The 27258-nt window shown below is 39.0% G+C and overlaps 1 protein-coding gene across 1 annotated transcript in view; it reads left to right on the top strand.

The window, feature by feature from the left end:
• Window positions 1-1962: 1962 nt before the first annotated feature.
• The window catches only part of DACH1 (dachshund family transcription factor 1), a 460057-nt gene continuing 434761 nt past the window's right edge, over window positions 1963-27258 (top strand). The window contains exon 1 of the mRNA XM_029912724.1: window positions 1963-2731. Within this exon, the coding sequence (XP_029768584.1) occupies window positions 2019-2731 (713 nt within the window). The 5' untranslated portion in view covers window positions 1963-2018. The remainder of the gene's footprint in view (window positions 2732-27258) is intronic.

Here is a 27258-nt window from a genome sequence, read left to right as displayed (position 1 = left end):
TCATAACTAAAATATACTGGAATTTAAAGAGCAACCTCACAGGTAGTGAGCAAGCAGGTCATAACAGAATGCTTATAGCTTTTGGCAATCTGAAAAAAAAGTGAATTTCCTCCATATTATAGAATTAAGATTAAGGTTCTTATCACACATCTAGATGTGTAATCCCATGATTCATGTCTCGTACAAATAATACACATTTCCAAAAAACAGGCTAAGGACAGGAGATGTCACAATCTACTGAGTACATAATTTACATTGTTTAAAAAGGCTAAATACTTATGTGCACATTATTCTTTCTTTGTCTCTTAAAAAAAAGAAAACCCACAAAAGAAATAGAAGACAAAAGCCAAAGTAACCCCCTAAATCAGAACCAAAAGGGAAATTCGGAGTTCAAGCTAAAACTCTGTCTTTAACCATTGTGGTTGCCAGGTACTACAACATGTATGCGGCCTGACCCACAATTCAAATATATATCTGCATATCCTATAAAATAAGTTATTGCGCATGTGTGGGCAAGCGCAACAGCTAATATTACACCATATCTGGTGATGGGGCAGAGTATCAAAGATCAAACTTGGATGTGTGGCTTGCAGTCACCTGTTGTTCACAGACCGCTGCAATACCTAGACACAACAGGGTGGGAGTAAGCACTCCGTTTCAGCTCTCTAATATCTTGGCTGTTGTATTTAAAGTTACTTCAGCCTTATTAGAACAAATGTTACAACTACTTCTTTTCACGCATTTTAGTTGAGACCTCATTTTACGTGGCTATTAAAAACACAATCAATCAAACGTGAGTATACTACAGAACACAACCATCAATGCCTTTCTTGTGGAAAAGCTTTACACTTATGATCAAAAAGTTCATGGGAGCCGATAGATGAAAATAGGCACTTGTTCATTCCTTTTAAAACTACTTGGGTAATTCTTTAGCACAACAAATGTTATTTCTAAATTGTAGGAAAAGTAAGTGGCCAGTGTTCTTTGAGCCATACACGTCTTATTTTCTGGAAATACTGTTGCGTTTGCTTTTCTTTCTTCTGTAGCGTTTCACGCTCCATACCATTACAAATCCTTCACACAACAACGAGCCCTAGTGATCATTATTATGCTCTTTCTGGAATCTTATTAACTTCCATCCCTGTCATTTGGCATGTTTGTTGTCTTGAGAAAAATAATCCGGGTTTGAGTGTTTCTGTTTTTCAAATAAATGTGCTACTCGTAAAGTAAATAGTCCCTCGTAAGGTGTGGGGCCGAGTAGATCCCCGCCCCCCTCCCCCAGTCCCCGTTTCGATGTGATGAGAAAGAGGCAGCGAATGCCTGTCGGAAAAACTTGGGTACGTTCTTGGATCTCTGTCCAGTGTGTGGACAAGCGGTCGCTTGGAAGTGTTGGGAAAATTACATCTCGTCTCTGTTGAGATGAAACATGAACCCTATAATCTAACGGTTCCTGGAGGAGAGGAGGAGGAAGAGGGATCTCGCTCTCTCTCCGTTTGTTTGCTCCGGGTTCCTGGTTGGATAATTTGGGTTAATACTAGTGAGTGAGGCTTTTGCTGCTTCAAAGGGTATTTCAAGTTGCCGGAGCTCCTCCCCTCTGCACCGTGTGACAACAACAACTCGCCCGGAGAGCTAGAGAGCAAGCGAGCAGCGAGCAGCAGCAGCAGCCAGCACTTTTCAGCTCATTTTCTCTCTGTCATTCCCCTCTCAATCTTTGATCCATGTACTTGCCAGAGAGAACCGAAGTCCTTCAAACCTCCCCCTTTTCACCTTCATCTTTAACTTGGTGCTAGAGCAAGGACCACAAAACAAACAACCCTCCCCCCTTCCCCTAAACCCCAACGCTACCGCCCGCAGCGGACTTCTCCTCATTCCCTACTTGCGGGACACTTTGTGCGTTTCTCTCTCTCACTCTTCCCCCTTCTCGGCGGTAGCTGGTTTGGGGTCCCCCCCATTCTGCCCCCTCCCCCCTTTTTGTCCGTGCGGCAACTTTTTTCTCCCCCCCCTTCGTATATGTGACCATGGCCGTACCGGCTGCTTTGATCCCTCCGACCCAGCTGGTCCCCCCTCCACCTCCGATCTCAACTTCTGCCGCCTGCACCACCACTACCACCACCTCGTCGGCCACCTCGTCTCCGTCTCCTTCCATCGCTCCCCCGCCAGCCTCTTCGGGGACGAACCTATTCCGGCCGGAGCCCATCGCAGCAGCAGCAGCGGCGGCGGCGGCGGCCACAGTCACCTCCACCACCAGCAGCGGAGGAGGCAGCAGCAGCAACGGAGGAGGCGGCGGCGGTAACAATTGTAGCCCCAGCCTGGGCACCAGCAGCAGCGCAAGCGGCGGCGGCACCTCCACCCCCAGCGCTAGCACCGCCAACAGCAGCAGCCTGCCGGGCAAGCCGGTGTACTCGACCCCGTCCCCGGTGGAGAACACCCCCCAGAATAATGAGTGCAAGATGGTGGATCTGAGGGGGGCCAAAGTGGCCTCTTTCACCGTGGAGGGCTGCGAGCTCATCTGCCTGCCCCAGGCTTTCGACCTCTTCCTGAAGCACTTGGTCGGGGGCTTACACACCGTCTACACCAAGCTGAAGCGGCTGGAGATCACGCCCGTGGTGTGCAACGTGGAGCAGGTCCGGATCCTGAGGGGGCTGGGGGCCATCCAGCCCGGCGTGAACCGCTGCAAACTCATCTCCAGGAAGGATTTCGAGACCCTATACAACGACTGCACCAACGCAAGGTAAAGACCCCCCCGCCCCCAGCCTCTAACCTCCCCTCCCCCCGTCTCTGTCCCACCCTCACACATGCAGCCCTGACACACCGCCCGGACAATCCCTGCGCCTCTGCCTGGTGGTGCCGCTGAGCCAGCCCCAAAGCAACCTGTCCTCTTCCCTGCCGCGGCCGCACGAACTGACCCCCTCCCCTCCAGGCTCTCGCCAATCCCAAGCGCACGGGGCTGGGGAATGTGGGCCAGAAAGGTGCGGGGGGGGGGGGAAGACTGTTCTTTCCTCAGCCCATTTAAAGTGTCAGCCTCCCCCGCCCCCAGTGCTGTGCGCCTCTCGCCCCCCAGGCTGACCGGGGATGAGCAAGGCGCAGGAATGGGGCGAGGCGGTGCAAGGGGAGAGCTGATATTAAACCCTGGGCTCAAAGTGATTGCGCTGCCCCTTCCCCCCGGGCTGATTTGTATAAACCGCCACCGGGTGCCCAGGCAAGGTGATGTGGAGGCTGGGTGGGGAACGTGACACTACCGGGGACTCGGCGCACAGCTGACTGGCCCTGGCAGGGCTTTCTCTGAACGGCGGCCCTACAGCCAGTGGCCCCAGGCGAGCCACCGCGGGCACAGCTCCAAAAGGGGCGACTAGATGTATGACAGCCCGCGGCAGTTGCCACAGAGGACGGTGGGGGAAGAGTTGTAAAGCGCCGGGCCCGTCCTGCTGGGAAGCAGGTGTGTGAGCGAGGTGAGGGGCCGGATTAGGTGACTCGGGAAGCAGAAGTGTGGAGGGGATTTGGCAGGGCTGAATCATATTACGGTGCATCTTCCTAACAATAATGCGTGAATCACACATGGGAAGGGAGGGCAGCATTCCAGCTCAGGACAGATCGCAGGACACACTCCCACACGTCAAGACACTCAAACAAAGGCAGCCAGTGATAATCTAAAGTTGGCGAACCGGGGGGGGGGGGAACTGACAAAAGAGGAAATTCCTCTTGAAATAACAGCTTGCTTAAAAACGGCGAGTGAAAGAATAGGGCTGTTACCACTAAATCTGTCTGATTAGGAAAGGGAGGCAACGGGAATTAAACAACTGCTGTGAGCTAAAGAGCAGAGTGTTTGGAAGCTTCTTCACTTCATCAAAGCCCCCGTTGGTTTCTGGGGGGTCTGCTGGTTTGAAACGGCTCCGGAGCTTGGTGGGAAACTTTATAGAGTAGCTCAGATTTGCCATTAAAGAGTCTGTAAGCAGAGTCTCTCTCTTGTCAGCTGATATTTTCATTAAACGCAAACAGGCTCTTCCAACTCATAATTTGGGTTTCGCTTTTTTCCTTGTGAGCTTTTAAGATACAGCAGCAGCAACACGTGGGGAATTAACCCCCGATGAGACTTTGTTCATTCCATTTTGTAATGACTGGGTGTGACTCTATTTTTTTCTCTCTCTCTCCTTGAATTAGTTGGGGGTAGTAGCTAGACTCATTATCCTAGGGCAAGGCAAAGGAAAGCACTTATTCGGGCCTTTATTTCTAGCTTGATTATTGAAGTTTTCCAATATTCAGGGGAGCAGGACAAACATACCCAGGAATAACTTTAGAGCATTAACGTACCTGTGTAACTACTTGGTCATGTGTTGGGTACTAGACATTGTTTGTGGTGGAATCAAATGAGTTTGTAAATGAAGAATAATAAAGGTAGTGTTAGGATGCCTGTTGTGTATATGTATTGAAAAAGACTGACATAAAAAATTATATCGGCTTTATTTTTGTGACTAAGTCCTTCCACTTTTGCAAGTTGTAACAGGATTTGTGAACATGGTCAAAACATAGGCTGGCCATGTCAACACTGCAAAATTGACTGTGTTTCAACAGTGTCAGGGGACTGCTGTGTTGTAATCCAACATAGTAGGGATTACAGTATAGACAGGAATGAGCAAACCTGGCCCTTATGTACAAGTGAAGCATGGTGTTTCAGTGAGTTTTGATCAAGCTTAAATTTCATCTTCAGTGCACACAACTGTATTTGGTTCACAGTGTCTTTCCTTGGACATGGTTTAATATGATTTTTCTTTCATTTCAAATGGTTTGTTTTTAATTAATTTGTATCTTTACAGACTATGTTGATATTAGAATAGTTTGATTGCGTTGAAATAAATTGGCCTTTTCAGGCTAGCAGTTGCAGTACACTTTATCTGAATGATGTTTCATATTTCAAGAAGGAAAACTTACTTTTAAGATTAAAAATGTAAGTGTAAATCTTACAGACAGATTGCTATACTCCTAACATCCAAAATATTTTATCCGTATATTTGTACCATAGTCAGTCGACGCACTGGAGTAACATTAATTCTTTTTTTTTTTTTAGACGATGCTAACAGCTTAGTCAAAGGTAATCCATTATTTAATCAAATGTGCATTTTAACACAGCTATTAATTTATTGTGAAAAATATCACATTTGGTTTATCTACATATTTTGATTAATTAGTTATCAATTACTATGAAAAACATTATAATTTATCTAAAATGAACCTTAATCTTTATAGATGGTAACCATTTGGTTGAAAAGATATTAAATGATATTTATTACTTCTTACCCTAAGTAAACTAAACTCTTGAGATCTGAAAAGTTTTTATGAGTGTTAGTCCAAAATGTACCATTTTAACTGCAGTGGCAACTATATTTAAAAATCAATAAAGCATCAGGGAATTTTCTTTTGAATACTTAGAAGTCAGTTAGCAAAATGAATTGGTTCCTGTGTTTGTCTGTTTGATTCTAATAATTCTAATAATTAAAGTACATTTTTACTAAATTAGTTCTCTGTATCAGTGGAACATAAGTCTTCTAATGTGGGGACTGATTTTTCTTTCCCATTCACACTGATCTTTGCTTTTGTCTTTTCCATATAAAGCTCTGGTCACCAGACAGAAATTTCAGGAAGTAGCAATCAAGGCATCTATGCAACACTAGGAGGAAGTGGGGTTGGCATGGATAGGAGACTCTCAGGGGCTGATAGATAGCCAGATGCCAAACTAAAAGGCAAAAATGTAAAAAAGATTGTAAGTTGTTAGAGACCAATTTTTTTCAGTTATATATGAAACAAGCCTAGTACATTATTCATAAGATGTTATCTATGTAGGATTTATAGGTTGGTACCCACTGATCCTTGACTGTTTTTGGTCTCTTGTGTCCCAGAGCACTTGTGGAATTTTGCCGCACTGGTCCCCTCCATGGAGCCTTGTATTGACTTTAATGGGCTTTGGATCAGGTCCCATTTGAGTAGAGAGGAAAGGCATGCTTTCTTCTTTCCCCCATCCTGTGGCCAGTATATGATAATCTTTTCTGGTACTTGGAGATGCTATTGACTGAGTTAATTGATATTCATACTGAAAATGGAGAATTATTATTGATTGATAGTAATTTTTAAAAACATGATAAATGACATTACTGCTTTTGAATGCAGAATATCACTAGGATAGAGGATTAAATAATTTTTGTCTAACACCTGTCTTCCATTGCAATATTTCGAGTCTACATTTGCTAGCTTTTGTTCCTTTCACATCACATGGAACTAGCATGTACTTGTTTACAGAATTTTGCACTAATGCAGGATTTTCCTATTTGTCTTTATTAAAATATGTATTCAAACTAAATGGGTTACCATAGCCCATATCTATTTCATATGAGCTGGTCAACAAGTCACAGCATAGCACACCACAAGTAATTTCTAATTAATAAAATCCATGTTTAGAAGTTTACTCGTGTTGTGATATATTTCCAAGATATTATGCAGAAGTTGAATATATATAGGTTTTATAAACAAAGAAGATTTCTAGAAGGCCAGAAGATAAGTTATATTAACTACATATTCAAGGGGAGACTAAAAGGTTGGGAGAGATCATCTCAAAACTTTTTAAAAAAATATTTTTTATCCAGTTCAGTCTTTATCAGTTGGTAAAAATTATAACTTGAAAGTGAGTTTTGTGAAATACAATAATAATTGTCATACCAGATCAGACCATTCACACCTTTAATCTGGTACTCAGTCTCTGATAGGAGTCTATTCTTCCCCACCAATGTACCTAGCCAGTTGTGCATGGTAGGTGTGTTTGGTGAGTGGTGATCATGGGGGAAATTCCTTCCTGATCTGTCCAGGTGATTAGCTTATGTCCTGAAGCATGCAGTTTGATTAACCCCATCATTATGTTAGCTGAAAGAGTTAGAAATATTGTTAGTGATCATAGAATTATACAGTTTTTTTTACAAATCTTTTACAGACAGAGTTTCATATGCTTTGGCAGTTCATTAGTTATTTAGTAATCATTATTAAGAGAACTAAACAGGAATAATGAACATATGGAAGCACACTGAGATACACTTGCATGTTTGCCAGTAAGTGATTTTAGTCCTTGATTTTATAAACTATTGTCTTTCTCTGTGTCTTCTGTAAAATTCCCAGGGTTTAAATCCTGTGAGACTGATTCTAATCTTACTGTTTTGTTATAGGTAAGAAATGGTTATAGCTAAATTACGAAATATAATCTGCAAATTTTCTTAAGCAATTTAGTTAAAATAGAAATATTCTTGTTACGGTAAATGAAAAGTTTAAGTAAAGATTTAATACTTACTAGTTAAATATTCATGCATAATGCCCCCTATTAGTTAAAATCTCATTTTCAATATGCCTGTGGATGTTACTTTGAGTAAAGTATAGAAAAAACAGACCTTATTGACCTTATTTGACCTTATTTAATACTTGTGTGTGTAACTAGCTTTTGTAGATTAGCCTAATATATATTCGGAATTGTTGTTAGAAAAAAGTTATTGTCTGAATATCATTTAATATTTCTCCTGTCTTTCCGGGTTTTGTTACTAAGTCATTCCAAACAGTTGTTTTTGTCTATCAGTGTGATACATCATCTGAAGTACACTCTAGATGAAACATGGAATTTAAGAATGCATGTCTTGTAACATGCAATAAAAATGAAGAATGAATATTTTTATACACTACATTGCAGTTTCATATTTTTATCCTTTATTTCTGGAACTATATTATAGAGATGTCTGGTACAGGTAAGTCTCCATCAGCCTTTCCAGTATAACCTCTTCATGTAAGAGTTTTATAACTTAGCTGCTAAGATTAACTCCAGGCTGAAGTTTGGCATTCACATCTCAGACTGAAAATGTCCTGTTTTATAAAAATTACCATAACCAATCCACAAAAAGCCCAAAACATACAGTGTGTCTGCCTATTTTAATCCATATAACTGGTTTTATTGGTTTTAGATTTGTTTTGTTCTTTTACAACTTAAATGTGGATTGTTTTAAAAATAATATTTTGGGCATCTGGTTTATATTCTGAGTTAATTCCATTCATTGTTTTAAAATAGTTAAGTTATTAACCTTTGCAAATTATATATTGCACATGAGCAGTAATTTTTTCAATAATCTTTAAATGTGAATACTGTAACAGCACCATAATGTGGACTGACATAATATGAATTGACAGTAAATTTCTAGTTGCCTAAATATGTATTTAAATGATAGAGCAGAGGAATCATCTGCAAAAAGCTATTATGAGCCAGAGAGTTAATTCATATATACATAATTTCTACAATGTGCATTATGGAGGAATGTTTCTTTTTTTCATCGTCATTTTAATTTGTTTAAAAAAACCTCACTGCAATTCACAACAAAATCTCTATGCTTAAAAATAAAGGCAAGTGTATGATTTCAAGTGATAAAAGCCAGAAGATTGACTCTAATAAGTAACTTCATCCTTAACTCCCCTTGTTCTGCTTATTTAGCTAATATGGTTCTCTGCCAGGGGCATCTTATAACAATTTCTGATATTTTATTTCATAAGCAGAACAATATATTGGAAAAGAAGTGTGGTCTCTTAAATATGGAATTTCATCGTTAATTGAATTTCTCAACTTTTGTCATTTTAAGCCACACAATGATTTTTTATTTTTGATGGATGAAAAGGAAAAGTTTACTCCTCTGCTTCCTGAACATAGTGCGAGTTTTCTTACTGTCTTTGGTCAGAGAAGGATCAGGTTTTGTTTGTACAGTTGGGGCCCAATCCAGCAGCCCTTACTCACATGAACAAGCCTACTGAAGCCAATAAAACTGCTTGCATGAGTGAGGTCTGCAGAACGGGACCCATCATGTATGTTTTTTGCTTTTAAATATGTTTCTGAGGTTTAAAATGTAGAATCGACAGCCCTACTTTAATATGGCAAGTACAGTATCAGACACTGCAAAATTACAGTGTAGATTTTTTTAAACCTTATATAAGTGGATTGTTAATTAAAAGTTTATGGTAATAATTGTTTTGATTTAATAAATATTTTTCAGTTTTGAGCATGCAGTTGCTAATATCTCACACCCCTGAAAAGAAACCTAAGTGCTCTCTTTTTATGATTAGCAGTATCTATATGTCCCCTTATAGTTAATAAGCAGTTGTGTTCCCATTCAAAGAATGAGAACTAATCAACTATAGTAAATATTTTTGTTGTATCTGATGTATAATTTTTAACTTGTCTGAGAAGATGAAACTGTTTTAAATCAGCAAGAAAAAAGTTATATTTTTTGTTTAAAAATATCAAACATTGAAATTTTATGTATATTGCAAGGTTGAAATCATTTGTCTAACCAAAATCCAGAAACAGTAGATCAGGTGCAATTATTATTGGGAGTAATTGGGAGTTCTCTTCCATTAACATGAGAAGGTGTTTCAGTCAAAAAATTTTATTCATCCTTAGGCCTCTTGAAATTAGTCAAATTGCTAAATTCTGCCAATATGCATGGCAGTTTTTCCTTCTGATCCAAGTCAAGCTTGGATCTGAGCTGGGCTTTCAGGCCAATTTTGCTTTGCACATTATAAAGGTATGTGACTGGAATAAAAGATGCTAAATCCAGCAGATAACTAAAAAGAGCCATCAAGCACCTCCTATTTTATTACTCCTTTTGTTCTTTAGGATGTATGACTAAAGAAGGGTCATAGCGCAGGTATGTATACTGCACCTTGTTGCCAACTGAGAATAAAAGACATCTGAATAGAAATGGGATCATGTTGGTGGGGGAGAAAAAAGGAATTGTTAACTCAGACTGCTACAAACATTTTCATGCCATTGACAGCCACGTTTGTTATATCATGGTGTCATGATTGAAATGCATAACTCTGAATAGAATGAATCTCATGAGTTAGTGTCCTTGTAAAAATTGTGTAATGGTAAAGTACTGGGAGAAAATAAACATGCATTTTACACATTTGAACAACAAGCTTGTTGTTTAAAAAGCATATATCAGAATATGCTTGATATTTATGTATTGTAGCATAATGTTTCTTACTGGATAGTAATTTTGAATAGCTAACTTTTGGGAAATACTTTTCTACATTTTTCTATGTACAGAGCAGTTTGCAATCACAAATCATATTGTTGTACAAACCAAATACTGGGTAGGGATAATATAAAATGATTAATATTTAATTACATATCTTTTAACCTTGATTTCAGGGGGTGCCAGAAACTTTCTAGTGATTGCGCTCTGCTTCTAATAAAAAGTTAATTGGTGATTTTTCTTGAGGGGAAAAAAAACCAATAACAAAATTACTGTATTTTTTAAAAAAAATGTATAAACAATATATTACAATTCTTTTAATCTATAATAATTCTAGGCATGTTCTTTAACAAATTAGTTTAAATGTTCTTTAAAATGCATCACAGAATAAATCACTTTGAATTGCAGTCTTTCAAATTTAGATGAAATGTAAAATTAATAATTTTGTTTTTTTACTTAATACACTCTAATAACTGGAAATAGTACTTTGGAATTTCAAGTATTTAACTTGAACGAATTGCATTGTTTGTGGTCTGATGCTATGAAAAGTGGTTTATTTTGTTATAGAGGTTCATCTATAGAAAACATCTGTTTAAATGTAAAACAACCCCCCAAAAACCTGTGTCACCAATTCTGCAGATTTACACTTAATTGACGTGCTTAACTTTGAGAATATGAGCTGTCTCATTGCATTCAACCATTCTACTCACATGCTTAAAGTTAAGCACTTACATAAATCTTTGTAGGATCAGGGTCTATACTTAAAAATCACCTGAAATATTGTATACAAACATGTCAGGGTATATTGTTTTTGCATTTGTGGTGGCAATTACAAAATATTTTGGATTATTTAGTGTCTTGTAAATGAGCAACTGAATGTCATTGTACAGATTATTCCTGCTAAATTCTTTTAGAACTAGAGTTGAATAGAACTCAAATAGCCAATGATAAAAGAAGAAAAAAATAACTTTGTACAGTTACTAAGATGATCAGCACATACATAGGTAGTAAAGTCATAATATGAGCTATGTCTTTTACATATTATACATTCCCTCCTCCCCTACCTTGTGTCACAAGAATGGCTGTTAGAGTTCTGAGGATTCTTCTGATTTTCTGTGTTTTAACCCTTCATCTTCAAGGCCCTATACAACAGCCCTATACAACAGTTCTTCCAGTTAAGATGATGCTTTTTGGAGTCCTTCATCATTTCTCTAGGGATTGCTCTTGAACAACACGAGGGTCTGCCTACCCCTAAGCACTAATGTCACAATTCTGTTCTAATTCAAGTTAGTGAGAGTTTTATCATTGATTTCAATAGGAAAAGGCTTTGGTCTTAAGCTGATATTCATAACCTTTACCGGGTCTGGTAAAGATGAATATTTCTGAAACTTAAAAAGCGAGTAATTTCATAGTGATTTAACATTATCTTACGTATATCACATGGATGACGTGCAGTTCCGTTGATTCCAATGAAAACTAACCTGCTAGGATTTATTTTATAATGTGACCTACAAAAATATGACAAACCCACACATACAGTAGTGCCATCTTTGGAAAAAATCATTATTCTCTCTTTTTATGCCATTGTTTTGGTTATGGTGGGGCCAGGAATAGAAACACAAATAAAATTAGATTTAAATAAAAGCTAAAATAATGTCAGAGTTCTGATTTTTAAACTGTTATTAGAACATTCCCTGTTAAATCTACCACATGGGACTAGATCCTGATCTCAGTCACACCAGTGTCAGTCTGGAGTGACTCCACTGTAGGTAATAAAGTTACTCCAGATTGATACTGGCTGGTCTAACTGGAATCAGACTTTTGGCCTATAATTAATTGTTTTGTACTTTGGTTTATAGAAAATATGATGGTACATTAGGATCATTTGAGTTATAGCAGGGGTCGGCAACGTTGGCACGCGGCTCACCAGTGTAAGCACCCTGGCGGGCCGGGCCAGTTTTATTTACCTGCTGACGTGGCAGGTTCGGCTGATCGCGGTCCCCACTGGCTGCGGTTCGCCGTCCCGGGCCAATGGGGGCGTCGAGAAGCGGCGCGGGCGAGCGATGTGCTGGCCGCGGCTTCTCGCCGCCCCCATTGGCCCTGGACGGCGAACCGCGGCCAGTGGGGGCCACGATCGGCCGAACCTGCCGCGTCAGCAGGTAAATAAAACTGGCCCGGCCCGCCAGGGTGCTTACCCTGGCGAGCCGCGTGCCAACGTTGCCGACCCCTGAGTTATAGCCTTAACTTGGAATTGCTTTAATTTTGTTTTATTAAAAGCTTAATTGTAAGATCACAGTAGTTAAAATATAGCTAAGTGCAAGTATAAGATACACTTTTTAGAAGTAATAATGCAAATATGTTAACAGAGAAATTTCAGAGCATGTAGCTGTTCATATGAAAATACCTGTGTGAATTATAGGAAAAGCAAACAAACTAATACATTTCATAACATTATTTGCTATGGTAGGTCATCGGTGAAATATTTAGATGTTGAGATTAAAAATCTTAGGTCACAGCTACACCTAAATTGGTTTGACTCCACCTCATGGCACAACCCATGAGAGGGGTAAAGACCAGGAAAATTTCAAAAGGATTCCTCTGCCGAGTTTCTTCCACATTATTCCATTGGAGTGGAGGAGGTGGTGAAGTTTGTCATTCCATGGGATGAGCTTTAGGGCCTGCCCCCAAACTGAGTGGATGCATGGTTTATAAAGGACACCAGGGCCATTTTTTACAGGTCTGGTATCTTTGCTCTGGCTCTGTAGCCCTAGTATTTTTCCCTGCATCCCAGTCTCTGAATGTGCTACCAGGAATTTCCCACTGAACTCTCTCTGGAAGAGAGATTTCCATCAAAGAGAAGTTCCATAGGCAATATGGTATAGCTTGTATTACATTTCACAGGTAGTTTCCATGTGGGCTGGTGTGGAATGAAGTGCAGTCCACTTTCTGGCATCCTGTACAGGTGTGAAGCCTGCAGAGTGCCTCCATCTGTCGTGCAGTAGAGGATGACTGCAAAGAGGTGGCTCACACCCTCTTTTACCTTGGTTCAGGAGATCCTCATGCAGTTTTAGAGGGTGCAATCTGATCTAGAATAATTCGTATTACTAATTTATACAGTAATTTGTAACTCTCTTTTAAAACATCTGATAGTTGAAATCAGGTTGAGTTGAATTGAAATCAGGTACTTTCACAACAACATTTTGGCAAATCCTGGAATTTTGGGTGGTGAAGGAAAGCATGGCCTCTGTGAAACCACTTTGTTATTCCTGAAAGTGTAGGTATGCATAAATCACAGGCAGAGTGGAAGGAACCATTGTGTAATTATTAGATCATGGGACTGGAATTAGGGAGACCTGGGCACAAGGCCGGTTCAACTAAATCTTGGGTTCCTTGTGAAGACATTCTAAATGGCTCTTCCTTCCCTTACTGCAGGGCACAAGATTTAAATGTAGATTTCTTCTTTTGTGCCAAGCTATGGAAATTGTGAGGATTCAGTCTTAAGCGGGGGAAGGATAAGGGATGTCCAGAACTGGTTGGTGGCTCTTGAAGGGATCAGGAGAATAGTGGTTAGATATTTTTCTTGCTAAACAGGTGGAGCTACCATATAAAGATAGAGAGCCTCCAAAGGGCTCAAATGATCATTCCAGAGCTCTCCGCATGAAGCATTTCATACTCCAGACCACATGGCACTAGAACATAAGAATAAACATTGTACTACTGTGATGGGTTTTTCCAGGGGGCAACCTGAACTGTGGGACCACTGAACCCTCTGTTCCACCAACCTGGGCTCCCTCTCACATTGTGATTCTGTTGAAAAACTACAAACCTCTGGAAGGTACTGTACTTACACAGGCAGGGAAACACCCAATTGCATCACATGAATGCTTCTCCCAGCCACTCATGAACCAGCAATAGAAAGGCTCCAGTGAATTCCCCCCAGTTCTGCTGCCTTGAACCCCAGAACTATACCATCTTGTCCTGGTCAGAAGCATGACCAGTGAAGTTCATTACCCAGTCCACCCCTCCCTTGATGTGGAGAGGACACACACTAGCCTTTGTAAACTAAGCTGAGATTTCCCAAGCACTTCAACCAAAATGCAGTGTTTTAGGTAAAATATAAAACAGGTTTATTAAGTATAGAAAGATAGATATTAAGTGATTATACGTAGTAAGGATAGAGATCAAAATTGGTTACCTAAGATATAAAATACATTTGCAATCTAAGTTCTATAAACTAAACAGGATTTGAATCAAGCAGTGTCTCACCCTGATAGATGGTACAAACAGGTCACAGAACTTCAATACACACACAGTACAACTCTCCTCCAACCCTCTTCCCCGCTCCAGTTCAAAGTCTTTGTCCTCCAGATGTGTTTCCCGGTGTTTAGTTGTGGGGGGAGTGAGACCAATTGATGATGTCACTTCCCTTCTTTTATAGTTCTAGATCTTTGCTTGTGACATGGGGGTGTTCCCAACCTCATAATATATTTCAGTAACATATACGTAGAAAAACTTCATAACTTACTTACGATAGTACAATTCAAAAGGATATTAATGTTCAACAGATCAAGACTTTTAAAATGATACCTCACAAAGCATACTTTGTACAAAATATATAATTATATGACAGTGGTAAATATGGGGGTTCCTGCATGCTGCTTTGAGGCACAGAGTGCCACAATACAATTTCAGCTTATCCCTGGAGGGATGGGGCCTTTGTGGCATTGGGCTCTCTACAGCTGCAAGTTTGCTAGCACTGTCTAAACTTGTCCTGCTGAGTTCTCTCCTCAGTTCTGCCACTGACTCCATATGTGACTTAAAGCATGTTCCTTTATCTCAATGTATCTCATTTTACCTACCCATAATATTAGGATAATACTTACAATGATATTGTGAAGGATAATAAAATAATTTTTGTAAAATTCTTTATGAAGGATGCTTCACATGTGCTAAATGTACTAAAATAGTGATTACGTATGTAAAACACTTAGGCATCTAAACTTAGTTTATAAAGAACACCATCAGCTAAAGCCATTGGCATTGTTGGGTGATAAGTCATCTATTCTTTGGTTTATTATGCTATTTTTGAAAGAAGAATATAGATAATTTATTTTATAGAGCTAGAAAATGCATTCTCATTGGCAATGGTAGGTTATAGCTAATTAATAATTAGCTAATTTTAGATATTATTTTGTGAATTCTTGTCTTTCTTTCTGGAAAGTGTATTGTGATCTCTCTTCTGCTAAGCTAATTGTTTCCTTTCACAATCCAAGATGCATGCAGATTTGAACTTGTAGCCAAGAACAGTGCTGCTGTGCTTCAAATTGCCAAAAGACCCCAAGGGACAGAAACTTGACCTGCTTTTATGAAACCATAGAATTACATTTATACAGGTTACCCCATGGGAAAGAAATGAACTGATCTCAATTCATTCCTAAATATTGGAGCTTTATGGGTCAAATTTGATTCCCTGCCCCACTGCCCAACACCTGGTTGTCTACTAAATGTAGTCAGTGGATATTTTTAGAAACTTGCTTTACATTAGGCATGTATAATGTTTCTAATGTTTAACAATTTAGTTTCCAGTATTCTCATACTTACAGAATCTAATGGTATCTTGATATAAATTGCAAAAAGTTTAAGACTACAGAATATATTCACTACATGCTTACAAAGCACATTTAAACCAACATTGAAATCACCTTGAAACTGGATAATATTTAACAAAGTGTTCTGTTCAGCCCAAATTTGCCTCCATGACTATTATCCCACAAAGGCTCTGCAAACCTTCCAGAGTCTACAACTTTGGAAACTATTTCCTATTCCAAGGCAATCTTTCCCACTTGGAAGAAGTTGTTCAATGCTGAAATTGGCCTAAAGTGGCTGAACAAGTCTAGCTGCACCTCTACCCCGATATAACGCGACCCGATATAACATGAATTCAGATATAATACGGTAAAGCAGTGCTCCGGGGGGGGCGGGGTTGCGCACGCCGGTGGATCAAAGCAAGTTCGATATAACACGGTTTCACCTATAACGCGGTAAGATTTTTTGGCTCCCGAGGATAGCGTTCTATCGAGGTAGAGGTGTATTTTTAGGCACAGTCACAGATTTGGGCCCTGATCATCTAGGAGACTGCCTCTCTTGTCATGCTCTGTCCCAACAGTTGAGATCAGCTGGAACCCCTGAGCTGATGGTCCCTAGCTTTGTATGTCCTTGAACTGGGAACAGAGCATGGTCTGTGGAGCTATCAGCCTTCACCTGCAAGTAGAGTGACCAGACAGCAAATGTGAAAAATCGGGACAAGGGGTGGGGGGTAATAGAATCCTATATAAGAAAAAGACCCAAAAATCGGGACATCTGGTCACCCTACCTGCAAGCTGTCCGAGGTTTGTTCTAACTGCCATGGTTTCAGCAAGAAGTGTTACATGCTAAGAAATAGAAGTTGTGAAATATAGGAATTGCCCTTCCTGACAAGCTCTGCCACTCCCAAATATGGAGATGAGACTTGGTTGCTTTGCACACTACTTGAACTTTTCTCTATGGTCAATATTAATTAGTCCATGGATTTTCCAGTCTGGTTCTGATGATATAGCATATCTCTAAGACTATTTTTCAGGTCCACTTTTTCATTTGACTAGGATAGTGCGGGGCAGGGAAGTCACAGGGTCTCTCAGTTTCATTCTGCATCTTTGATGTGAACTAGAAAAGGCCAATTAGTTGGTCATTTTATAGTAGACTCGTAAAAGTGATCATAATGATACACAAACCTTATTTTTCTCAATATTTCTCTTTCTCAGAGGTCAGTCTTCTCACCTTTTTTCTGATATTTTAAGTTTTTACTGATGCCATCATCTGCTTTGGCTACTATAAAGAGTTGATACTCTGTGTGATTACAGGTAGCCAGAGATTTTTCAAAGATACAAAGGACAGTTATGCCCCCACCTCCCATTGAAAGCCTACCTGCCCTTTGTGCTTAAAAATCTCTCCCAGTGGTTGGTTTGTTTGTTTGTTTTGGTCATTTGACAAGGTGGGTGGAGGAGGCAGGAATTGGATCCAGATCAGGTTTAGAGTAGAGTTTAGAATAGGTCTAGGCCTCATGGCTGGATTAGACTGAAGTGGGACCTTGTAAGCTGTTGAAGATTTCAACCCTAAAGGACAGAAATGTTATGAGATCAGCTGTTGATGCAATATTGTTGCCCTGGGGTTGAAATGTGATTTTTCTGAGATTTTAGCAGTGTCCAAACTACAACCAGGAAATAAGCCCTTTCCCATTTGGATCAGCAAGAAACCAGAAGAAGTGGTTAATTCAGATCCAGAGATTTTTAAACCCAATTGCTTTTCTCCTCTTTCTGAACTCCGACCTTCCATCTATTATTATTTGTCTTTATAATAATGCCTAGAGGCCCCAATTAGGATTGGAGAGTCCTTGTGCTGGGTGCTGTACAAATATATATTATGTGACAGCCCTATCTCAAAGAGTTTACAGTAGAAATAAGGACAGGCTGTGCTGAGGAGTGATATAGAATGCATAACAGAGGGTGAGGAGACAAGGTAACAATAACAGGTTATCTGAGTTTATTGTTATGGGAAGTGGTGCTGTTACACATAATTTTCAAAGTTCTTTTTCTTAGTGTATGAGCAAATGCTCAGTCTTGGGAACACACATCGTGTTTTTTTTTTTTTTTTTAATTTTTTGCTTTGCAAGGTTCTGTGTAGAGGCAGTGCTCCTTAGAAAGAGAGCTGTGTGACCTGCAAAAGAGTTTGCTCTTTGCTTTAGTTTCTGATTGAAGTCAATTCCTGAGGCAGAGTTGCTCACTGGGAATCTGGTATTGGAGCTGGGCTGGAGATTCCTGAAAGAAGGAATTGCCTGCATGCCCTTGGACCACCTTTGTTCCAGGATTGATGTATATGTGTAAATAAAACAAGTTACACTTAGTGACACTCTGTGTCATTGATTATTCTTCCACTAGGAAGCTGACCTCTAAGGCCCCAGACATCTGTTACTGTTTGGCAAAGGGGTGATACTGATGTCAGAATGGAATACTGGTGTCAAAAGAATGGGCAACTGTGTAATAGAGCATAATGAAATCCCACTCTGCAAATCTGGAAAAGAAAATAAATAATCCTGAATGAAAGTGAATTTCTATTTAATCTTTCTATGTGTTTTTCTTCTTTGCACAGATTAAGATATACAAGTTTCCTTTAGGAATTTATTGAAACTAGGAGGAATTTACTTACACTGTACTGTGTCCAAAAATAGGAACTCCACAGGCACATAACCGATATTACCATCCTTCTGCAAACTCTTCCTTGTACTGTATGTAGCAATGCATTTTTACATTTTACATTTAAAGGTCCTGATCCTGCAAACACTTAAGAATCAGAGTCATTTTACTTACATGAAAGTCCTGTTGACTTTAGAGACTTCAGTTGGACTGCTTTTGGGAATATAATTGTGCACATGTTTAAATGTCTGCAGGATTGGGGCCTAAATGGCAGAACATTAAGCAGAATTTTAATTTGTGAGTGTCACACGTGTCAGCAGTCAAAGCATGTCAGTAATCAAAGAGCATATTGGTGAACAAAATATGAGCTCCCAATTTATAAAATTGGGCCCTGAAGCTGCAGATGCTTAGAGTATGTCTACACTACAACTGGGAGCGAGCCTCCCAGCCCAGGTGATTCATGCTATCGGGGCTTGAGCTAGTGCGTGAAAATTAGGAGTATGGATGTTGCGGCTTAGACTGGAGCTCAGGCTCTTAAGCCTAAGGGGCTGGGTGGGTTTGAAAGCCTGAGTTTTAGCCTAAGTTGCAATGTCCATACTGCTATTTTTAGCCTCATAACTTAAGTCCCGCTACCCCAAATCTATCTGCCAGGGCTGGAAGGCTCAGTCCTAGCTGCAGTCTAGGCATAACCCCCCCACATATGTACTTTTACTTACATGAGTAGTCCCATTGACTTGAAGGGGATTGCTTATGTGACTAAAGTAATGTAAATGTGGAAGGGTTTGGAATAATCAGATTCCAAAGTATCAAAAGGGTAGTTATGAAAACTCAAAACCATGAGTTTGTCTTAATCTGGGAACAATTAGAAATACACTAGGGCAACTGCAAAATAACAATACATATTTAACTAACTGACTGAATAATTCTCCACTAACTTTCTGGTGCTCTTTTTCTCTGTGTGTGTGTGTGGGGGGGGGGGGATTAAGAGAGGGACCATGACAGTGAGGCTGTTTGTTTTTCACGAAAGTTGTTTGTGATTTCAGGTACTCATGGGAAATCTCTTGATCAGATTCACATCTGTTCCTGTCAAAGTGGGTGCTAAGATACCGGTCACCCAGCAACCATGTCCAAGAGGGAATTGGGCCGATAATAACTTCAAAAAGGAATGACAGATGCTAGATTAGGATGAAAGACAAAACGCATGAAAAATGAGCTTGTTAGAATAAAAAATTTGTTCAAGCACCTTCATGCAAATTAAATGAATATTGAACATTTGCATGCAGTAATTTCTACTTTTTCTGTTGATTGAGAAGAAATAAAGATGGTACATATAAAACCATAAATGTATTTTTTTCGCTAATTAACATACAAAGCTGTAGCTTTCTTCTAAAAATGAGATTAGCCACCTGGGTGCTTGGCTGTATACCACATATGTCACAACATTTTTGTATTGAGTATGGTTCTTTTGAAGGCATACCTTATCTAATTCTTTATAGCAAAACATACAAGGAAACAGGCATATATTAATTAAAAAATATTTTAGGTTAGTTTATTTCTGTTTTTTCAGCTAATGATTTCAGGATAGATTTGTTTCCTGCTGTCCTTGAATTCAATTGGTGTAGTGTGCATTAATAAAAGATCACATAAGATGAGTTCAGACCAAATGCTAAGGTTTCCTAGTGACTGGTCAAACAGTGTTTCTTTAAAACAAAATATGTATCAGAGTAACATGAAAAAATAGTTACTCTTTCATACCTATTAATTAAGATAATTTAAAATAATCGAACAATTTTATTATTGAAACGTTCACATAATGGTCAGAATTTGGAAGGGGCTGATAAAATGCTCTGATTGAAAGAGGTTTCTGTGTCTTGGTTTAGCAGTGTCTAATGTGGTCACGTACAGAAATTGATTTTCTTCAGAAATTAATTAATTTTTCATATCGCCCTAAGCTGCAGTTAAAAAGAGTGCATACTTGTCTGTTTTTTCCAGAAATATTGCCTAATCATATTAATACCATTGCCCCAAGGATGAAAAGATAATTGTACAAATGCATTTGGAAATATGTATCACTGAGTATTTATGATTAAATTATGCAAATGACCCAGCTCTCATCCTTTCCAGACCCAGATTGTCTAATTAGGATTGATATGCTGAATAGATGTTCCAGAATTTGAATACAAGCATGTCCAAAGAGCAGAAAATTGGAAATGACAAGGCTGAAATGCTAAGAAAAGTGTCTTTCCCTTTTATACTTTACTAATGTGGTGTTAGCAGTTGCAGTTTTTCCTTTGGCTATATTGTATGACTCATGTGTCCTACAAGAAACAAGTCAGGAAAGAAAATTCAACTTTCACAAATAACTCTACTTTGCTCTGGTGTTAATTTTTCTTCAAATTCATTTGAGCATTCCTCTGTCATCTAAAACTTTCTATTCCTGAAGATGAAATAATTACCTATTCCACAAAATTAGGCCTTAATTTATATATTTTGCCATGTCCCCATGTACTGGTGGTAGATTTCTAGCTTGTAACCATCTCAGGTGTTTGGATGATGCTTATGCTTCTGACATTTTTCTGGTGATTTTCTTGAAAAAATCTTGTATTTATTTCTATTCAGCACTGCTTAATGTAATATTTTTTTTTAAAAAAAAGAGAGAATTCATGACTCATTAAGCTCATTTATGGACATTTATGGGTTAGAATAATTACCACTAGAATATCTACAGTGTTTAAATCCTAGTTCTTCAGCAGGTTGTTCCTCATCTATAGCTCTTACGAAGCTCAGAGGAAGGCCTAGTGAGTAGCAGAGGAGCCCTGAACTGTCCGTACTTCAGCCATTGTTAGCACTGGGAGTCACTCCATCTGAACTCTGCTGGCTCCTGCTTCCCATCTGCAGGATGATGGATTGCTGTGTTTAATACATTTCAGCTTTTGTCTGTCATAGTGTGGAAAGACAACACTATCCATGATTTCAACAGTGATTAGAGCACTGGTTCTACTCATTCCTATTGGCCAGGCATATCCTAGGTTTGATGTAATAACTCATTGGCACTCTTGTCATGCAAATATGTAGTAAAGCTAAGCATAGATTGTTCGCCCACTGTTTTAAACCAATAGAGAAGTCCATTGAGATTCACTAAAACTACATAACCACTTTAGAACAAAATTACACAAGTCACCATTAAGAATGTTTTGGTTCTTAGTCTAAATATTCATCCCAAGTTATCCAAAGTTTAAAGATAAATGTGATTGCTTTTTATAGAGCCAGCATGTGGTCTGTAGCAGTAATACATTCCACAGAGTGTGATGTCATCAGTGCTGTGACCATCTGTATTGAAGTGTTTAGCTACTGGTGATATGATAGGAGTGCAAGGGTTGTATTAAAGCAATAAGATATGACATGTGTCATGCTAGGATTTGCAAGCCGTGGGTGCATTGTGATTCACAAGTCCAAGGGCTGAATGATTTCAACCACCAGAGAAGTTGCTATGTACCAGCACAACACATACCCTGGAGTGTCTTATTATAATTATAAAATGGTGCAATGGACATATAAATTGAAAAAAAAATGTTAAAGAATGAATATAGTAGATATTATTTTATTAATACAGATAATGTGTTCTTATGCATATGTAGGCTTTACTGACAAGCTAAATGAGTAAAAAAAAAACGATAAAACTCAGTATTAAACTGAAAAATATAAATAATTACAATTACAGCCTATATTGTTGCTAGATTTAAAGGATGACTTGACCCAGTTTTCATGCTTTGGACCATTGCCCACCATGACAGGCCAGGCTGAGGATAACTTTCACTTTATTTTGAACTACAGGGGGAAGGGAGGCTAAATCAGGAGACGTTAATAGCTTTCAATTTAGTTTTGTTAGTAGGAAATGGAATTTACAGGTTACAAGGACCAAGAATAAAGAACTAATAAAAGCCACAAATGGATGAATTGCTTGTCTTAAAGTGAAAGGCTCTCCTCCCCCAGTTGATATTCATGTGGCCATGGCATTTTTGACTTTTTATAAATCTATTCATTTATGGTCATGCCAGCTTTTAACTTTCATGGCTCCGTTCACGTGCAATGATTGGTGACTTTCTCATTGACACACAGCAGGGACCATCATGATCATCTAGTCCAACTTCCTGCACACCGCAGGCAACAGAACCTCACCCATCCACACCTGCAATAGGCCCATAACCTCTGGCTGAGTTACTGAATGCCTCAAATCTTGATTTAAAGACTTCAAGTTAAAGAGACTCCACCATGTACTCTAGTTCAAACCAGCAATTGATCTGTCTCTGACGCAGAGGAAGGCGAACCCCTCCCTCCACCCGTCAGAATCTCTGCCATTCTGACATGGGAAAAATTTCGTCCTGACCCCAAATATGGCGATCAGTTAGACCTTGAGCACGTGGGTGAGACCCACCAGCCAGATCCCTGGGAAATAATTCTTTGTAGTAACTCAGTCCTCTCCCTCTACTGTCCTATCTCCAGCTGTTGGAGGTATTTGTTAATAGCAGTCATGAATGGGCCATGTGCAATTGTAGGCAATCTCATCATACCTTCCTTCCCCTTCATAAATTTATCAAGCTCAGTCTTGAAGCAAGGTACATTTTTTGTGTGTGCCCATTACTCCTCTTAAAAGGCTATTCCAGAACTCCTCCAATGGTTAGAAACCTTTGTCTAATTTGAAGCCTAAACTTATTGATGGCCAGTTTATATCTATTAATTTTTGTGTCAACATTGCCCTTAATTTAAATAACTCCTCTCCTTCCCTCATTTTAATCCCTCTGATGAATTTATAGAAAGCCATCATATTTCCCCTCCGCTTTTGTTTTGTTAGGCTAAACAAGCCAAGCTCCTTAAGTCTCCTCTCATAAGGAAGTTTCTCCATTCTTCTGAACATTCTAGTAGCCCTTCTCTGCAGCTGTTCCAATTTGAATTAATCTTTCTTAAATGTGGGAAACCAGAATTTCACACACTATTTCAGATGTGGTCTCACCAGTACCTTGTAAAATGTTAATAACACTTCCCTATCTCTACTGGCAATATCTTGCCTGATGCACCCTAGGATTGCATTAGCCTTTTTCACAGGTGCATCATTTGGGCAGCTCATAGTCATCCTGTGATTGACCAGATACAATGAGGTCTTTCTTCTTCTTTATCACTCGAAACTGATACGTCTCCAGTTTATAACACAAATTTTTGTTGTTATTCCCTAATTGAATGACCTTTCTATTAAATTTCATCCCAATTCTATTATTCCAGTTTTAAAGGTCAGCCATGTCTTCTTTTATGATGGTCTTCCTCCATACTGGCAATAGCTCCCAACTTTGTATCATCTGCAAAAAATTTTGTGTCAAGGTCATTAATGAAAATGTTAAATAATATTGGTTCCAAAACTGATCCCTGAGGAACTCCATGAATAACTTCCCTGAAGTCTGACAGTTTCATCTTTCCTTATGATCCGGGGTAGTCTCTCCTTTAACCAGTTCCTTACTCGCCTCTTTCTCATATTAATCCCCATATCCAATTTAACTAATTTTCCCATGTGGAACTGTATCAGATGCTTTACTGAAATCCATGTAGATTAGATCTACTGCATTTCATTTTTCTAGAAAATCGGTTATCTTCTTAGTGAAAGAGATCAGATTGGTCTGGCATGATCCACCTTTGTAGAACTATTTTGTATTTTATCCCAATTACCATTTACCTCTATGTCCTTAACTACTCTCACTTTCAAAATTTGTTCTAAGACCTTGCATACAAATTAGGTCACACCAATGGGCCGGTAGTTTCCCAGATCACTTTTTTTTCCTTTCTTAAATATGGGTATTATATTTGCAATTCACCAGTCATAGGGTATGACCCCCACATTTATGGATTCATTAAAAATCCTTGCTATTGTGCTTGCAATTTCATGTGGCAGTTTGTTTAATATTCTTGGACATGGATTATCTGGGCTCCTTGATTTGGTCCCGTTAAACTGTTTGAGTTTGGTTTTCACCTCAGATATGATCATTTCTATTTCCATATCCTCATTCCCATTAGCCACCCTGCCACTGTCCCCAGGCTCCTCATTTTAATAAGAGTAAAATATTTTGGTGTTGGGTCATCCCTAGATTACTCTTAATCTTTACCCCATTCCCTGTTGTGCTTGCGGAAAATCTCAGCTCCATGGCACACTTGTGGATTCCATATTTTTTTTCCTTTTAAGAGGATGCAGGCAGTGGCAATCCTCCGAGGGAGGAAAGCTCATGCTAATTAAAAGCATGAGTTTACCTTTCAAAAAAATGTTGGCAACATGCCTGGGAGAAATTTCTGTCTTCAGTCACCATTTTTAATCTACTCGGTTATTTGGAGCAATGTTCATTTTAAGAGTTGCCTGGTTTTTAAAAGTCGACTACATGCTTAAGTAGTTGTTTAGGCATGATGTCAAAGTGCTCACTTGCCGTATACAATGATCAGAGGATCTAAGAGCTTTGCAGAAAGGGGTCTCAGCAATAAGAAGGGTGTAATTTTGACATTTATAGCTGTCAGCTATTCTCATTTTGTGTCCTCTTATTTTGCAATAGCTGCACAGCACTGAAACAAGGAGACCTGCAGAGCTCATTATTAATTTAGAACCAATGGAGAAAAAAGAATCCTAAAATATTTAAAAAGATTATTTATTTTACTTGTTTTTAAAAAAATGTAATGGCCACTAGTTAAGAACTACTGAAAGGTGCAGCTGGGCTGATGATAGGGTTGGAGAGGTGGACTAAAAAAACAAAGGTGGAGAAGACATAAAATATAAAGTAAATGTAGATCGTATGTGTGCATTCATGTACAGAGAGGAAATTACATAGTAATTTTAAAGTAATGTATATATTTTTATTAAATTTAATTGCACTATGAAAGAAGTCCATAAATAATATATTGATAGGTGTTATGTTAATAAAATATTCAATGTTAATTTTAAATAAGATATCATTAGGGAAATGTTAGTAGGCTTTAGTTGTTAGATTTGGTATACAAAAGTAATTCCGACCTGTGGTGATGGTGTGCCATGAAAATGCCTTTGGCCCTGATGGCAGGATCGGCGTTCTGGTTATGAGCTGTTGATTGCACATTGTAGAACCTTTAACACTGAAATAAAAAAAAAATGCAGGATCTCTTAAAACAAGTATACTAACCACACAGATGGTCAACAAAATGATCTGTCAAATGTGCCTTTATTATTATTGTTTGTTTTCTCTTGTAGAGGGAGAAACAAAATATTTGGCAGAAAACATACAAGTACAGTGGAATCTGAGATCCTTACTTATGCAGAATTACCTCTGACTTCAGTGAGAGTTTGCCTGACTGACTAAGGGTTTATCTAGGGTTTATCTATATGTGAAAGTTAATCTGGAATAAGAATTTAAAGTGGATTAACTATTCCTGATTAATTCTACGTGGGGACGATCTTATTCCGAAATGGATATTATAATCATGGAATCATTGAAATGTAGGCCTAAAGGGACCTTGGTAGATCATCTAGTTGAGTTCCCTGCACTGAGGCAGGACTTGGTATTCTAGACAATCCCTGACAGGTGTTTGTCTAATCAGTTCTTAAAAACCTTCAATGATGGAGATTCCACAACCTCCCTAGGCTATTTGTTCCAGTGCTTAACTACCCTCACAGTTACAAAGTTTTGCCTAATATCTAACCTAAATCTCCCTGCAGTTTAAGCCCATCACTTCTTGTCCTGTCCTCAGTCGTAAAGGGGAACAATTTATCACTCTCCTCTTTATAACAACCTTCTATGTACTTGAAGACTGTTATGTCCCCCCTCCGTCTTCTCTTCCGCAGACTAAAAAGGCCCATTTTTTAAAATCTTTCCTCATAGCTCATGTTTTCTAAACCTTAAAATCATTTTGTTGCTCTCTTCTGGACTTTCTCCAATTTGCCCACATCTTTCCCAAAGTGTGATGCCCACAACTGGACATAATATTCCAGGTGAGGCCTAGTCAGTGCTGAGTAGAGTGGAAGAATTATTTCACGTCTTGCTTACAACACTCTTGCTAATAGGTACTGAATGATGTTTGCTTTTTTTTGCAACAGTATTACATTGTTGACTCATATTTAGTATGTGATCCACTATAACTCCAATTCTTTTCTTTAGCACTCCTTTCTAGGTAATCATTTCCCACTTTCTACATGTGAAATAGATGGTTCCTTCCTAATTGTAGTACTTTGCATTTGTCCTTATTGAATTTCATCCCATTTATTTCAGAGCATTTCTCCAGGTTGTCAAGATCATTTTGAATTCTGTCCTCCAAAGTGTTTACAACCCTTTCTAGCTTGATATTGTTCACAAACTTTATAAGTGTACTCTCTGTCATTATTTAAATTATTAATGAATATATTGAATAGAACTGGACCCAGGAGAGATCCCTGCAGTACCCCATTCAATATGCCCTTCCAAGTTGATTGTGAGCCGTTGATAACTACTTTCTGAGAACGCTTTTCCAACCAGTTGTGAACCCACCTTATAGTAGGTTCATCTAAGCTATATTTCTCTAGTTTGTTTATGAGACGGTCATGTGAGACAGTACTAAAATAGAGATATATGACATCTACTGCTTACCCCTTATCAACAAGGTTTGTTACCCAGTCAAAGAAGGATGTGAGGCTCCTTTGACAGGGTTTGTTCTTGACAAATCCATGTTGACTGTTACTTATCATATTTTCTTCTAGGTGCTTACAAATTGATTGATTGTTTGCTCCATTATCTTTCCCAGTACTGAAGTTAAGATGACTGGTCTGTAATTACCCAGATTGTCCTTATTCCCCTTTTATACATAGGTACTATATGTGATGGGTTGGGTCACAGAAACCCCCTTGGTGCTGCCACCTGATGTGCTGAGACTACCTCTGAGCCCGTTTTCCCTGCCAGCTTGGGACTTCTGTACCCTGTCTTATTGAGCCAGACATGCTAGCCTGCTGCAACCAC

The sequence above is a fragment of the Terrapene carolina genome, unplaced genomic scaffold (assembly GCF_002925995.2).
Source record: "Terrapene carolina triunguis isolate 2854851 unplaced genomic scaffold, T_m_triunguis-2.0 Scaffold21, whole genome shotgun sequence".
Classification (NCBI taxonomy): Eukaryota; Metazoa; Chordata; order Testudines; family Emydidae; genus Terrapene; species Terrapene triunguis.
This window is presented reverse-complemented; position numbering and strand designations above follow the sequence as displayed.